We start from the raw sequence: 17,722 nt of genomic DNA on the forward strand, positions 1-17,722 counted from the left end.
GATTCCCCTCCAGAACTTCTGAGTGTCACAAAATACAAAGGAGAAATGATGAATGACAAAGTTTTTGTCTCCGAGTTGTTCTAGCCACTCTTAAAAAAAACTTTTGTGTACTATCTTCACTTATATCTCTTTGGCATTTTTACCTCAACACAGGTAAATGTCTCATCAAGAGTCATGGGGAAGGGGTTATTGGGGGAGATGTGCTAGGAATTTTTAGGAAGAATTCAAAGTGCTAAACGAGAAAAGTGGAAAGGAGGATCCTTAATGACAGAATAGTGGGAAGGCTACCTGTTGGACTGCCAGCTACTTGAAATATTTACATGCAATCAAATACCTGTTAAAACATTCTTTTGAGGAAACCTTGTGCCAGAACTGAACTTCTTGAGCACAAGTCTTGTGAGAGAAGACAGGTATATTACAACCAAGTTCAGAAAAAAAAAGTACCTAGTTAATACTCTGATGTAAATCCTTTTTTCATCTAAAGTTTGTTTTTTATATATACATTAATAATCACTTATTCAGATTTTAAAACACTTAAAAGCTGTGTGTGCGTGTTAGACAAGCTATTTAGTTTCTCTGAGCCTCAATTTTCTTATTTATAAGATGGAAGCCAATTTCAGTTTTTCCAGTAAAGTTTCTAGAAAGTGAGGGAATAAGCCATGGTACAAATGCATGCCCAGTGCAGGAACACCCAGGATTCAAGTAAGAAGTAGTAATTAATATTTGGTTAATTAAGTCATATAGACAGTGATGTTCATAAGGTTCCCTGTACTATGCTACTGCTTATGGCTGTTGTCATGTTGGAATAATTAAGATAGTGATTTGGAGCCAAAGATACAGAGTAGTGGATTAAGTCGCTAAGATGCTGGCATCCCATGTAGACCATGGATCAAGTATTGCCTGATCCACTTCCAGTCTAGCTCCCTGCTAATGTGCTTCAGAAGGCAACATAGAACAGCCCCAGAAGAGACTGTGAGTACTGATTTTGGCCTGACCCAACTCTAGCCACTGTGGGCATTTGGGGAGTGAAAAAGTCTTCCATCTTTTCCATCCCACCCTCTCTCTAGCTCTGCCTTTCAAATAATAATAATAAATAATAATAATAATAATAATAATAATAGTAATAATAATATAGATGGTGTATCAATATGTGTGTCATTTGTTAACTCTCTTGTAGAGCTCAAGATGTCTTCCGGAAAGCAATGAGAGCCCCAAGTGTGCTCCTCCATGTGCTTCCACCTCAAAACCGTGAGCAATACGAAAAATCAGTCATCAGAACGCTTAATATTTTTGGTAGCAACGATGGTGTTTTGAGAACAAAGGTACCTCCTGTCCACAACAAATCGGGAGTAAATACAACGAATCCCACCGGAACAAGCAGCACTGAGGCAGATACAACAACTTCCCCACAGCAAAGCAAGAGCCCTCAAATGCCCAGACTAGGAAGAAAGCCATCCTCTCCCTCTCTCATCCCTCTCATGGGGTTTGGAAGCAAAAAAAATGCAAAGAAAATTAAGATTGACCTAAAGAAAGGTAATTATTAAATTATGCTTAATAGCATTCTATTATTGTAGCATGTAAAATTGGTTAAGAGAAATGCATTAAGGCTAATTTAGTTAATTCTCCCTTCATTTAATTGTATCAAAGAATGGATTTAAGTGTATACTTCGGTAACTCAAATTTCTTGAAATAGTAGTCACTTTCTTATTCTTTTTTTTTCTGCAGATTATAGATTATTTGAAACAAGAAAATAACAAAGACATGTTGTGGACTGGAAAGAATCATTGCAAACTTGATAGAGATAGAGCAATGTTGTGCTACAACATAATACTAAATAGACACTGAAATTCATTCGTAGTTGTTTCAATCACAGTTTGTGATTTTTTGATGCATCCTTTGAGCCAAGCCCAGATAGTGTATTTTTTCTCATTACCAAATAGTTTCATATCAGTAAAACAATCACTAACCAGAAGGCAAATATATAATAATTATTGATTCCACTGATTTAATATTCCATTCCTTCGAAACACACCTAATATTTCAAGAATGTTGTGAATGTTCTCTTCTTTGTCCTTTTAAACTTTTCCATCCATTTCCAGAGCAGATCTGTAATACTAGCTCAGGTGTGTACATGCATATTTATGTAATTTTATATATACTCATAAGCATTCATGTGGTTCTGTGCTTTATTTTATAACCAATGCCTCATATTTCTCTCCCTTATTACAACCTTCTGAAATTCTGTGTTTTTCAAAATACAAAAGAAACCAAAATTTCTAAGAGTCTTATATGAATTAACATATGATTTAATGGTCACAGGTAGCTTTAAAATATTTACTGACTTCTAAAACAAGTAACATTCATAAGGACAGAAAGATTGTTCAAAGCACAGTTCTTTCATCAAAAATCTATTAATCTGTAAGCATTCTGTATTGGAAAGTAAATATGTTGATTAGGAGGCAGAAATGCTCCAGTGTTCCTTGCAATTAAGTGTTTTTAATTCTATCACTAGAATATTTTGGAGGGGAGACCAGAATATACATATTTTGACTGTGTATAGACATAGAATTTGGTGCTTTAAGGGAAGAAAAATTAACCAGACCAAAAAATTACTTTTTAAAATACAGCAATAAGTGGGAAAATGATAGGAACGGAAAATTAAGAGTGAGAAAGGGGAGGGGAAGCGAGGAATCCCTACACCTGGAAAATGTATCAAGGAAAAATAATAAAAATATTTTTAAATAAGCCAGAAAATCTTGAATGCAAAAATAAAGCATATGATATATCACTGCAATATTTGGAAAATTCACACTGAAAGCAGAAAGTTGTATTAAAAGTGTGCCCAGGATCAGTAAAGAGTACGTTTTGGTTTTCTAAATGCAGAAACACAGCATTGCTGCCTTAGTAAAAGTATGATTGTAGGAAGCAAAGGAGAGAGGTATGAGATTTTTGCTGGGCTTTTCAGCTAAGGAAACTTCATGATAGAGATATAATTGCTAGAAATTAAAATTTTAAGTAGATGAGATTATTTGTGCAGGCCAAGACCTGAATTGGAAAGAAGGTGGGGTATATTCAGTGAAGTTTGCAATTCACATGCAGATATCAGATAGACAGATTAGGGCCAAAGAGATTAAGGTCTCCTCCATGGTAAGAGAATTGAAGGCAGAAACTGGCCAAGGTCAATGGTCTAAAGCACAAAGTATCCCAGGTCACAGCCTTGAGGAGTATCTAGGTAACGCTTAGAATGACCGAGATGGTGTGAACAGAGAGGTGGGAAGGTAGTAATACAATCAAAGCACGAAAACCAAAAGTGGAGTAGATCTCCCCACTCCGCACCAAAAAAAAAAAAAAAACACTATGGTGCTTTTAATTATCTTTTCAATCTTTTAAAGAAAGATCAATGATAGAAGTTTGAAGAAGCAATAAGACTGACGTAAATATTCTTGTGAGAAACCCAAGCATATCTCTAGGCAGTGAAAAATACAGTGGGAAGGGAAAAAAGAGAGCTGCAAGACGACACAGCTGAAGAGCAAGAGCCTTGCAACAGGAGAGCTGCAAGACGACACAGCTGAAGAGCAAGAGCCTTGCAACAGGACAGCAGGATGCGATGCAGCGCGGGAGAGAGAAGCTTGCATTGCCCCGCTGCTTAAAGGACTGATAGAACTCTAGTCACAAGTCAGTTCTGCAGAGGATGTGGCTGGCATATGCCTTTCATCAGCTCTATTTTACTTTAAGATTGCATGTCATATTACTCCTACTTAAAGTGACTGTATTTCCCTGTTGTTACTTGCTAGGCCCTGAAGGACTTGGTTTCACTGTGGTTACCAGAGACTCTTCCATACATGGCCCTGGTCCCATTTTTGTAAAAAATATTTTGCCAAAAGGAGCAGCAATAAAAGATGGCCGCCTACAATCAGGGGATAGAATTTTGGAGGTAAGAATTGAAACTTATACCTTAAAAAAATATTTTTGATGGTTAAATAAGTATACAAACAACTCTTTAAATATTTGCACCTTGAATGCAATATATTGAACATTATTACTAACATATGAGATAAGAACTTTTGTTATGTCATTACTCCATAGGCAATAAGGTCAGTGATCAGAGGCCAAGTATTAACGAATGCTTCTCTTTCTTCTACCTCTTATGGTTTATGAGAAGTTCAGATTTAATCCAAGAGGTCATACTATGTTCAGTTAAGGCTAATACTTTCCAAGTCACACCCAAGGCTATAATAGTTTCTTTAAACTATTAATACAATGCCAGAATGTCTCAAATTGACCTATCCCTTGTCCAGATCTGCATCACCTGTGCTAGGATTGCAGTAGGAACACTTAAGGTGATTTTTGCAAGAAGTGTATGGAATACCCAAAACAAGAGGATTTTTTTCCAGGTATTTTTGTTTGACTGCATCATATTTGTGACAATTACATATTGTTAATTTACCTTTGGAATAAGTCATCTCCATTAAAACTATCAGGTTTTGTTTAACCCAAGTGGCATGAAAGCAATGCTGTAGCTTTCCATGTAGTTCTTTCTAGATCATGAAAGAATATTGCCCAAGGTTTGATATGTCATGACTTTAAGGATCCCACAGTCCATGATAATCTGGTGACTATAATGTTTCAAATATGGGTAAAAATATAGGACTATTATGTTTCCAGAAGAATTTCCCATTAGATAATGGCCCACTTTTGCTGGTAATGTTGGGCAGAAAATGATGCCAGATAAGTATTTGAAATTTGCTTCTTTCTCATTTGAGGAATCATTCTGTGGTTCTCCCAGTTTGGTCTTCACCTCAAACAAATGTAATGTCTTAGGAAAAAAAGCTGCTGATATTAATGGCTAAGTGTGTCCAGTATCAAAATATAAATGGCAATATATTATTTGAAAGTTATTTTGCATTTATTTGTTTCATCTGTTTAGTTTTCATATTTTCACAGTTTCAATGATCATAGAACCTTATGGTGGGGTATAAGAAGACAGTGTTGTGGGGGAGGGTGGGGGGAGAATCCCAGATTCTATGTAATTACAACACAATGCAATTAATGAATAAATTTAATAAAAAAAAGAAGACAGTGTTGTAATAGTGGCTATTCAAACAATTATATTCATTAGGTAAATGGCAGAGATGTCACTGGACGAACTCAGGAAGAGCTTGTGGCCATGCTGAGGAGCACCAAGCAGGGAGAGACAGCATCGCTGGTCATTGCCCGGCAAGAGGGGAATTTTCTGCCCCGAGAACTGGTAATGTTCAGATCTCAGCTCACTGTATTTTCCAAGCAGAATATAAACAAGTCAGTGAATTCATAACAGCTGCGAAGTCAGGTCTCATTGGCTATTATTGAACAGCTGCTTAATTCAAACAACTTTTAACAGTAAACAACTGTTCAACAATATTCAGCACATTCAATAAAGGATGCTAGATACTAGGTCCTTCACAAAACAGAGTTGGCAAAATAGCTCAATGCCTTTGTTGGAATTTACAGTTCCTGTTAATGTAGGTAATCAAAAAGAAATTATGCAAGGATTCAAAATGGTAATGGAACTTCAGATTGTCACTGTAATATGAAACAAGGACATTTAAAGTATTATTGAAGTCTGGGAAATATATCTTTCAGAAGATGTCTCAAGTCCTATTAAAAATATACATCCTTTAACCTAGTAACCACATTTCTAGTAATGTTCCCTAAACTAATGGTCAAACATGTAGAAAAATACTATTTGCATTGCTATTTTCCTTCCTAAAATCTGATGTGTTGTCTTGATGTGTTGGGTCCTTTATTGGCTTTGCTTAATGAAATAGCATACATAAGTACTTAAAATGATATCTAAGTGATAAGAACAAGAGAGAATCTTCATAATATAATATGTAGGGAGGAAAATAATATACCGCAAATAAGACATTTCCAAAACATGGAAATATTGTTGGAAAAGTTGAGACTATGAGATATTTCCATTTCCTCATATTTCTTTTGTATTGTTTACTATTTTTAAACCCACGCTTTTAAGAAAGAAATGAAAAACTCATTTGTGGATGGACTCTTTCTCAGATATTATGAATGATTCTGTGGTAAGTGTGAAAGTGCAGATGTCTTTTCAACAAGCTTATTTTATTTTCCCTCAGATATGCTTGCAGGTCCAGTGGTGGCTCTAGTTTTACTTTTTTGAAGAGCATCCATTCTGATTTTCCACAATGGCTTTGCTGCTTTGCATACACACCAACAGTTCTGGGGTCCTCTTTTCTTTGTCCTTCTGATAAGAGCCATTCTAACTAGAATAAGATGATGTCCCATTTTGGTTTTGATTTGTATTGCCTGTGGATTATTTATTTTGAACATTATTTCATGTACCTGTTGGTTTTACTGCTTCTTTGAGAAATGTGTTTAAATCAATTGCCATTTTTTTTAGTTGAATTGCTTTGCTTGTTTATTTTTCTTATAAGTTCCTTATCTAGTCTAGTTAAGGACACTTTTTCAAATGTATACATACTTGAAATATTTTTGGTCATTTTATAGATTTTTATTCAATCTGTTGAACTGCTTCCTTTATAGAAACTTTGTTTTCATCAAATCCAATTTTTCTCTTTTTTTGCTTCTGTATCATAAAAATATTAAATACCTAAGGAGAACAATTAAGGCTTATTTTCTAACCCCTTTGAGTTTAACACAAAAGTAAATGGTTAAATCAAAGAAGACAGTTTTATAAGAATGTTGTAACTATTGTACTTGTCCAAGAAGCAAATGGGCTGTTTAGAATTTTTAAACTGAGCTTGCCTCACCATCTATAAAAGATGCTCCAGGAAAATGGCTGTCAATGAAAAGGTTGAATAAAAACCAACCAAAGGGATTATGAGGGACAAACATCCTTATGAGCAGACTACACAACTTTACTGAGGAACTATCTTATTGCCTTAGTCTGCCCAGAAGACTGTTTGCCCCTCTCATCCCTTTGGTGATGAATTTACTTGCTGTCCTTTCTTCTCTTTCTAAGTACCTTATCAGTTTCCCCCTCACTCTTTTATATGCTCTGGAAAAATCAGTAGTTAAAGGAAAGGAGGGAGGAAGAATCAGTGGTGTATCTCATAAAGATAAGCTCTCCACATCCTTGCTTCAACTTGACTCTTCCATATCCAACCCTGTTGAGAAGCAGAATTCTAAATGTTTCATCTCCTCACTGAAAAGCCTTGTATTTCTAAAGAAGAAAACTGCAAGAACTTGGGCTCTACATTGTTTTCCTCTAAAACACTGAATTATACACAAAACTTTATCATCAAAAAGCTCCAGTGGATTGTTCTTTCAATCCTTTGTTAATCCAAAGATATTGGCTCCTGCTTGAGAGTAAGAACAAACACCACCAAGGGAAACAGCACATATATGTGGAAAACTTTCATATCTTCTCTACTTCTTTGGATTTGTGGAATAAATCTAAAAAAAAAAATTCCAGTGGCACTACATTTATTTCAGGCATGCAACAACAAAGGAAAGTTTTTCACTATGAATTCTGTGAAATTATGACCTGAGAAGAATAAAACTGTGTGACATGAGAGAACAAGTCTAAATAGCCCTACCCAAAAGAATCTAATGATAGAACTCCAACTAAAAATTTACATCTTCATGAACCCTAAGTTTCCCATCTACTATTTCCTCTCCCATATGACCTGTGGACTTAATAAATCCATAGCTAATTCTTTTTCTCTTAGAAATGCCCACTCCCCATCAGATTATAAATAAATGGACGCTATCCATAACCCATTTAATCAAAAAGGCTTAAGTCTGGAAATTGTAGATGAAACAATAAATGTTTGTACTATTTATGTCTGTATAAATCAGTAAGCCCAATTCTGATTTTTTTCAGATAAATCACCACCACCAACAAATCCAGGTACAGTGCAATGTCTAAGAACTAGATCTGAAGGCCTATTTCCTAATGTTGAAAATCATTTGTGGAGTTCAGCTTCCAGAGCTCAGTTTCTGAAACAGATCACAAAATCATTGTGAGTCTGTTTCCTAATTTGTATCATATGATTGTAGTGTGAGTTAAATGAAATGAGACATGTGAAACTCTTGGCTCAACTTCAGGCCAACTGTAAGTTCTCAATGTACATTGGCCATAATCAACTCTAGCATATAGTTACCTCTGTAGTACTGTAGACACAGTACTACACATTAGACATGATGGAGTAATTGAATTCATGCAAGCTCACCTAGTTCTAACTAGCATTTCTGATCAATGATGTTGTTCTCTTTGTATTATCTAAAAATATATTTTGGGATCCAAAAAACTATAGATCACATAGTAGAATTTACCAAAAAATGAACATCATACACTAATATCATCAGGGAGTGTATTAAATTAATTCTGCCACTCTAGAGATTATGAATAGAAATAACTTCTTTGTTTTGTTTTCACCTCTATGCAAATTTTGGATGGCATGTGATTAGCATTCATTCTTTTACATTTTTCTGATCAGTATGTAGACTTTCAAAAATATTTGAAAATCCAAATATGTGGGAATATTCTTTATAATCAATGGAAGGGACTTTGGGGCTTATCATAACTTAAGTCACAACAAATCTTAGTGATTTTTTTCTAAAGAAAAACCAAGTAGTATTTTCCTTTACCTCAAATGCCTTTGCTAAGTGTTAAGAAGCAAGAAGGCAGGCAGGAAGTCTAAAGAGAGGTCGTGTGTGGTCAGCATAGGATTGTTTCAGTGGGAATTCCTTCCTGATGTGGCAAGTGCTGAACTACTTGAAAGAACAACACGAACAGTGTGTTGCATGATACAAATGTGTGTTTTACTTTCAGAAAATTGAAGGTGATATCTTTGGTCTCTTCTTCCGACATGATCGATGCACACTCTTGACTTTCCTCTCAAAGGCTGGCAGGATGAAGGAAGGACAACACTTCCTGCTTTTGTCCTGTTCTATCTCCTTTGAAGAAAACAAACCATGTTTATTGTTTTTTCTGTTCTGAGAAATGCTTTTTCTCCTCCTCCCCCCTCTTTTTTTAGCCATGCTCCCTACCTTCTTAGCAGCTCTGTATTGCCTACTTTCTGACAGTTAAATTTTCCTTACTTCCTTGTTATCACTGGTTTCTGGTAAAGTCTTAACACTCACAGTCAGGAGAGCATGTGGTCAGCAGTCACGCCGGAAATCCCGACTCAGGATCACCTCTTGGGTGTGATCTGCTATCAGCCAGGCCAGAGCAGCCATTTCCTGGTGCTTCCTCCTGAGCCTGCCATCTGAAAGACCAGGCTAATGATTCGTATTTGCTGCTCCCTGCTCTCCCTTCTGAGCAGGTCCTGAGCATTTCCCGAGCATCACAGCCTTCATGCCAAGTGTAGCCAACATTCTGGCTCTCCACAGTAGACTGAGTTGGAAATTGAATGATGACAATGTATATAATAATATTTAAACTACTTAGTTATTTCTACAATCATTACCATGAGAACCGTGCTCAAAAATTATTCTTTGCAGACTCTCAGTCTGCAAGACCATTTGATGTCCTGACTCCTTACTGGTTGAGAATTTATTGGAGAGGTACTCAAATTAGGAGCACTTTTTACAGAAGGTACTCTTTTGAGAATCATGTGGATAGAATCGGAAGGTAATCCTGCTGTGTCTGCACCCACCTTAGAAATCAGAACTAAGTTATTTAATCTGTGATTAGCTTAGTCAGCTCCATGATAGATGAGGCCTACAAATTCTTTCTATTTGGTAACCCAAAATTATTTTTTTTCTTACGAAAATTTTTAGGAAAGATTGTGAAAGACAAAGTTTTGTACTCATTTTATGCCCTTATTTTTTTTTTTAAACCTAGAGAAAGTGGTGTGTGTATGTGTGCATGTGTGTGTGCGTGTGCATTTGTGTGTGTGAGAGAGAGGGGGAGAGAGAGAGAGAGAGAGAGATTGAAGGAAAAGATAGGAATACAAATTGTACAAATATGCAGATACATACATATGAATGCATGCGTCTTCTTTCATTTATTGAATACAAAGAACCATTTCCGCCATTTCTTTGTTAACCTCTTTAACATTTGGTTTCCTGACTTGGTGCCTTATCTTTAAATTATCCTGAAAATCACAGCAACCCCTGATGGGTAAAGCAAGCTGAGAAAATTTGAAATGTATTTATAATTTCTACCTGCCAAGTTGCCTGCTATTAACTACTGGCCTCTGCAAGTGGGATTAACTATATTTCAAGCAAGTAAGTTTCCCCTGCCTGATATGATTGAAAACCGAAAGGACTCAGTGTTTGTCATGCTGATTTGACCTTCACTAAGGAATATTGCTTTTTCTGGGGAAAAATGCTGCAGGCTCTCTTAACAGTTGCCGAGCTTACTGGATTCTAACGCTAACTTATTTACCTGTGTCTGTGACTGCCTTGGCAAATGAGATGTGGTCCCATCTCCTTCATGGTTTACTCAGTCTGATTACTAAGTGACAGATTTGTACCTTCAGATGTCAAATGATTTAACATCATAAATCATGGAGGGATTTTGGTTTGAAATCTTAGATGAACCTCATTTAGCTGATATATTATTTTATTCCCCTTGGCTATTTGATTTAAATGATTCCATGCTTAATTAACCAAGATACTTGGGAAAAATGAATATTGCAGTGGCTATTTGTGGGTAAGTAGCAGAAATTAAAGGATAATTTCAGAGTGATTTTTCTCCCTAAAGTGTGAGAGTTATGGCTGAGAATTAAAATGATTATACAAATGCCAAATTATTATGTATTCTCCAAGCAGTAGAGTATTAGTGACTGAAGATGAAGGCCTTACCAAGAAGTTGTTTCCATTACATTTTTTTCCTGAAATTATTTTCATTTACTTCTTACTGCAGTTCCATTCAGCCAACATGACTGAGTCTCAGTTTAGCATGAACTGTGTAGCATGACCTGTGCTGATGAAAAAGGTGCATGCATGTCCTCATGGAACTTCTGGCCGTAAAAACAAAAGTAATCAGTGGATCACATTATGCAAATACAGAACTGTAGGGTTTCAAGTAAAATGGGTTCCCAGAAAACTGTCATGAGCATGAATACAGTTGAGAAGAACACACATGCTTGAATCGAATTTCAAAAGGCAAAGCTGGAGGCCTGAAGGAAACAGCATCTTCAGTTACTCAGAAAATGGGAAGTACAGAATACATTAGAGACATAGCCAGCTGCCCAGTTTGACAGATTACTATGCCAGGGAATCACAGGAGAAATAGTACTGTGTAGAATAAATTTGGAGTGGGGAGAGAGATGTTAGGATACCTGGTGTAAGTTTACTGTAATTCACCAGAGATGCTGATCGGCAGCACAGAATCTGAAATTCATCAGACTTGGGTTGCATTGTGGTTTTCCACCTGTTGATTAAACTGCTTTGATCATGTTAACTTCCTGAGCACCCATTTCTTAACCCTAAACAGCTATCCTAGTAGCATCTACTTAAGAGACCAGCTGTTCAGATTAAATGATACCTATATAAAATGTTTAGAATACGGGATATGGAATGAGATTCAACAAATACCACTCGTTACCACTGTTGCCCATCCAGATGAAGAGTCAACTGTACAAGTTAGGGTTATCACTTTTCAGGAATGGAGATCGGTAGGAAGATGAAATAATGTTGGTTTTGGCATCTCATAGATTTTGCTGTCTGGAGTGAGAACTGTTAGTAATTCCTTAGTTTTGAATTTGGCTGTCTAGGGACATCATAAACATATGAATACAACACCTTCCTTGGACAAAACATCAAGGAGCCACTGGGTCTGCTTTAGGAGGTTCAACTTACTTTTCTACTCATATCAGGGTACCCTTCACCATGCCCCAGACTCAAAATGTTAAAATTTCTCTATTGGACTTTAAGACATAAAGAGAAATCACAATTTATAACCGACTTTGGGACACATCTCATGAACTATATATAAATTTCTGCTTTGCATTTTTACTTAATCGTTCAGTTACTCTGCTTCCTCACATGTCAAATAAGGATGTAAGAACCTGTCCGGAAGGGTTGTAAGAATTAACTGAGCACAGCTTCTGACATATGGTGAATGCCAAATAATATTTACTCCTCTCATTTCCTGTGCCTGAAACACAGTACAAGCTCAGTAAATATTTGTTAACTGAAAGTTACACTAAAATCTACCACATAGGGTGCTGATAGGGTATAACTAAAGAAGTTATTACTGTTAGTCTATATTGAACTTACATTAGATGTAATATGTGCCTGTACAATTGTTTTAATACAAATCAAAAAGTATGTAAAGATAAGCTCAGATTTCTTGACAGTGGGAATCTGTATTTGTTTCTGCAGGGAGGGTTTGGGGGTAGTTCATTTTGAATGTAAGTGACCACTTAGAGTTTTTAAGACTAATCAAGCAGACATTTGCACATTCCATTATATAGTTCCTAGTAAGAACATTTCATAACATTGAGTATAGTGACTCTGTAACTACATGTGTTAGGGGATATTTGCAAAGTTTCAAAAGTATCTAAAAGTATATTTGCAGCTTCAGTTTGAGCTGCAGCAGTTCCTTAGAGCACAGGTTCCCTAATACAATCTGAGAGCAGTAGTAGCTGCATCACGTGGGAACTTGTTGGATATGTAAATTCTGTCTTTCCAGACCCATACAAACTCTTGTGGAAGGACTCAAAAGGACTTGTTTTTCACATCTTCTGGAATATTTTGATGCTCACACCAGTTTGAGGAGTTCTGGAACAGCAACTGGCCCAAAGGATTAACTTCATGATTTTCCTGATAAGCCACAGATACTAAATTTTCAACCTTATCTCTTTGTTTTGTGGACAACTCCTTATTCTGTAAAAAGAAAAAAAAGAAAGAAAAAAATTAGACTGTGAAAATTTCAAGTCCCAGTGAGTTGCGCCTTTTTGGCTATGTGCCCCCTCATTTGGGCAAAGAGCCAGTGCTGGGCACAATCCAGTTACCCAACTCAATTACATCTGATTCATTTAGGCAAACTCAATTGTACTTGACTTTTTCAGGCCCAACTCGATTGTGCTTTAAACTTTCCACACTCAATTTGATTGTGCTCAAAATTTGTTACGTGCCACCTTGTAGCTTTTAGATGTAGACACATAACAAAGGGAGATACTTTGAGAGACTTAGAAGATTGATGCCAGGAGTGTTGGTTTGCAATCCTATCTGTTTCTCTTCTCCCTTTACCATTTCCCAGTGATGTAGGGTGAGGATGTTCTCCTGACCCATTATGTTAACTGTACCCCACCATACACAATTCCATGGTTGCCCTCTTGTCAAAGATTTCAGAGTTGGTAGGAGGGCCTAGTGCAGTGGCCTCGTGGCTAACGTCCTTGCCTTGCACATGCCAGGATCCCAACGGGTGCTGGTTCTAATTCTGGCAGCCCCATTTCCCATCATGCTCCCAGCTTGTGACCTAGCAAAGCAGTCAAGGATGGCCCAAAGCCTTGAGACTCTGCACTCACATGGGAGACTTGAAAGAGGCTCCAGGCTCTTGGTTTTGGATTGGCTCAACTCTGGCCATTGTGGCAACTTAGGGAGTGAATCAACGAATGGAAGATCTTCTTCTCTGTCTTTTATTCTGAATATCTGACTTTGCAATAAAAAAAAACTTTTAATAAAAAAAAGTTCCTATCCAAGTAATCATATTTATTGTCACTAAACAACATTGTGTAGTTTCCTTTTATCTCATCTTAATGAGGCCTGAAGTCACTGTCTTACTGAAGTTTGCATTTGTCAGTATCAAAAATGTTTTCAAAGTAAGGCGTTCCCTCACCGAGCTAAACACTGTGTCTTCCCCCTCTTGCACTACATGATACAGTGCCCTTAATCTTTGCCAGCTTTTTGAGTGCGTTCCGCAACCCACAAGGCTGAGGGATTAGTAGTCATTTGCTACTCCCAGGGAAGTACTTAGACCTGAAAGAATTTTACTGAAACCTTGTCAGCAAAATCTAGTCTTGGTAAAACAGATGATGATAAATGCTGTGGTTTAGCATTATTAAAGCAGATGGAGGAAGTGCTGGCCATTTTGCCAGGTCATATGGCTTCCAGGTGTCAGAATGTAAATACTTAATGGCTTTTATCACAAGCCCCGTTTTCTTGGAGATTGGAAGGTAGTGGAGGAGTGGTGTTGTGCTCTGCAAAGAAACCCTCATGACATTTATGAGGACTGGGGCCTAATTACATTCTCAAAGTTAGCAACGAAGAGCCATGAGATTCTCTTTTACCCTCATGGTGTCAGACATATGTCTTATTAGTGGCCACTGTGGGCACGATTACCTGCTAGAAGGTAAAAAGAAGAATCTTCTGAATATACATCTTTTAAAAGATCAGGAAAGAAAGGAATATTGTGACCCAACAACCAACTCTACCTTTCTTGTTATCCAGTGAGCCAAATGTTACCAGTAATTTATGCCAGCTGTTGATATAGAGCAGCTGGATAAGAAGTTAGTTACAAAACTCAGGGGATGACCTTGATTTCCTTAATTGCCTCTCTGCCTGTGATCAGTACATTTGTTAAGGTACACTTGGTGTAAGATAAGGAGATGCATTTCCTTTTTAAAGATATTTAAAGAATCAGAGAAAAAAAATAATGCCTTAATTGATTGTGGTTGACTTTTCCAGCTGTTATCAAAGTAAATACTACACATGCGAAACAACTGCTTCAGCCCATTGGATTTTGAAAGTGTACATAGACATTTGAACATATTTCATCTGTCTGTTTTCTGAGGAAAATATGTAATTTTTATCATTAATGAATATCAACTTAAATCACTTTTTTTAAATGTAAGGGCTGATAAAGACAGACACTGAAATAACAATGTTTCCATTTAGCTCTTTCCATACCCCATCCCCAAAGATTCTCTGGGCAATGACTTTTAAATATGTTCTCATTATTTTTAATGAGTGTGGAGCACATATGACGCATAATGCAAGGGTAGATAGGTGCCCCTTTACTGAACTTGTCAGATATAATAAAGCACCATAGGGGTTAAGATGCATTTTTCTTAAGATGTTATAATTATTTAAATTAAGATGCTTGAGTACAAGTCAGGTACTGTTCAATTCATGTTGCTGCCTAAAGAAAGCCATTGTACAATCCACACCTCTCTTAAAGACAAATGTTTCATCATACATGTTAAAAAGATGAAAGGACATTTAGTATCGTTACATCTCTTTATCCTTCATTAAATCTGCCCTGAATGGTATCCAATTATAAACGAGTTCAATTTTGTTTCCTAGCCACTTACTGAGTTATATGTAGAATTTTTATCACCTTGTCTTTGCATAATTAATTCTTTGCATTTTTTTAGAGATTTAGGACACACAGAAGGATTAATAGTTTGAAATGATGCTTCAAATTTCCTCTTATTTTCTCCTTGCTTGCTTCTGATCTTACCTCACCTCTCAGGATTCCAGTCACACTGTGTATGTTCTGCAAAATCAAATGATAAAGTAGAAAATTATGCAACCCAAACAACTTATCTGTGCTTTTCTTGCATTCCCTCTGCATGAAACCAAGTATCTTTTCCTTTGTGATACTCAGAGAGACTGATGTTCAGGTGAATGATCCCCTTCAGCCTCACTTGCCTCTTTGTCTAGGTCCCCATTGGTAATAGAGGGGTCGATTGTTAAGTTAATAATTATCAAACACCTGTCTCCAGCTGTTTATGGAATATTTCTGTGTCATGCATTGACAATTCTAAAATGCATGAAAGTACAGTGCATGTAATTCAGAAGCTTGCAAGCAATATTGTGTGCTACTAGAGAGACAAGAATATGATACAATTCTTCATCACCTGTAGAGAAAGCTAGTGGAAGGAGAAGAGCTGCACAAAGCTAAGGAAGAAACTGAGAGGTAGAAAGTGACCAGAAGTTATAAAAATGAAGAAAGCAGGGGGAGAATCCCAGATTCTATGTAATTACAACACAATGTAATTAATGAATAAATTTAATTAAAAAAATGAAGAAAGCAAAGCCCTTTAAAGAAATAAAGGATGTTAAAATTATGAATTGTTTTACATAGGAGGTTGGATTCTGATTGGGTCCTGCAGAAATTCAAAAAAGTAAAGGGAAAAGCTTCCAGAAATACAGAAGAACGTGAACCAAAAGCAGGAAGGAAAACGGGAAACATAAGGAAATAGAAAGCAATACTACTAATAATGTTGGCAATGGATGCTTCCTCTCAAATGAAATTTGCAAGTCTGTAACAAAACCATTTCCAGAGGTAATGTAGAAAGTACATTCTTTGGAGATTGAAGTTCTAATTGACGTTCTTTCCTGAGTTCTCTGTTTTAGCTGTTTCTTGCTGTTGAGTGAGCTTTTCAAAACCTGAGGACCTGCAGGGATTGTCGATTGTGTGGGGCACACACATTGTTCCTCCACTCCTCTTGGCGCTTCCTCATGCCCTGGCCTTCTGCTGGAGTGTCTGCTAAGCTGAAAGGGTTGCAGGATGGCCTCTTTGGCATGTGTGCCAGTGTCCCGGTGTGGGGTGGGATACTTTGGTTTTCCTGTGTGTGTCTTCTTATTTCCCGAAATGCTAGTCCAGCATTATTATGTGGCATGCTGAACTCTGCAAAATTAGACATCCCACACTTCGTTTAACAACATTGTTAGCTATCATACTATATACCCCCTTCGTGTGAGGACTACCCTTCTCCCTGCACAAGGGATATGTTTTGTTTTTTTTCTTCTTCACTCTATGTATGTAGAGATTTCTTCTTCTAGACACTCACAATTTGTATTAAAGTTGGGGAGTGAAGGTTGAATTGTGTAAATAGTGATAAACAAATAAATGCTAAAATTATTTTGAGAAGGAATTTGACAATAAGCCAGGAGAAGAATGACCTTATCATTCAAAGGAGGGCATTGAATTAAATAACCTCGTAAAGATACCTTCCTTTTTCTGAATTGCATTCTCTGACTTTCTGCATGTCAAGTCTTGGCCTGACACTCAATACAGACAGTACCTGAATTATGAATGATCTGTATATATGAACAAGCAGCAGGAGTCCTGCTCTGAGGATGTGATTGTTCCACAGTTCAGAATGCCTGGGCAGCATTTGACCTAAAGGGTACCTTCTCCTCTGGTAGTAGAGAGCTAACAAATTGCCAAAAGGTCTCTTCCTCATGGCTGCCTCTTCAACACCTGGCAGAGCTGTGTTTGTTGCCATAATACTAAGGTATAGATGGCATCCTTCCGCTAGTCCTCTCCCGACACCACCAACCTCTACGGGTGCCTTCAGGAGTTTCTGTCCCATAATCGTCTCAGAAGGAAATGTGTTCCTTCTTACCTTAGTTTGAACTGTAAGTGCATTTCTCCATAAAGTGTTGTTATATATAATGTAAGTTATTACTGGTATGTTTTGGTGATACCATGGAGGGAAAAAAAAAAACCCTGCTGATAAGTTCAAGCTTAGAGATGGCAAGTACATATTTTGAGGGAAAAAATTGGTTCAGGTTTCAAGCACAAAGTTTGGAATGAAAGTTATAACATCCAACCTATTTCTGTAAGTAGAAATTGTTTTGTAGTCACAGTCATTCTTTATGTAAAGGTTGTTTCTATTTGTAAAAAAAAAAAATGAGTGAATTACAAATGTTATTCTTTATGATTTCGACACTCTTTCACACTAAAAACACTTGTGACTTATTGAAAAGTTGGCAGATATTTTTAATGTAATTATTATCGTAAGCCACTTCAATCCCTTCTTGGGACTCGGCAGGTTGT

General features: G+C 36.8%; 1 protein-coding gene across 1 annotated transcript in view; it reads left to right on the plus strand.

Moving 5' to 3' along the window:
• Positions 1 to 17,722, plus strand: part of PARD3B (par-3 family cell polarity regulator beta) — a 1,014,759-nt gene that overhangs the window by 542,283 nt on the left and 454,754 nt on the right. Inside the window, exons 8-10 of the mRNA XM_004576910.3 lie at positions 1,178 to 1,533; positions 3,795 to 3,934; positions 5,120 to 5,248. Coding sequence (XP_004576967.2) covers positions 1,178 to 1,533; positions 3,795 to 3,934; positions 5,120 to 5,248 — 625 coding nt within the window. The remainder of the gene's footprint in view (positions 1 to 1,177; positions 1,534 to 3,794; positions 3,935 to 5,119; positions 5,249 to 17,722) is intronic.

The sequence above is a fragment of the Ochotona princeps genome, chromosome 5, assembly GCF_030435755.1.
Source record: "Ochotona princeps isolate mOchPri1 chromosome 5, mOchPri1.hap1, whole genome shotgun sequence".
NCBI classification, from domain to species: Eukaryota; Metazoa; Chordata; class Mammalia; order Lagomorpha; family Ochotonidae; genus Ochotona; species Ochotona princeps.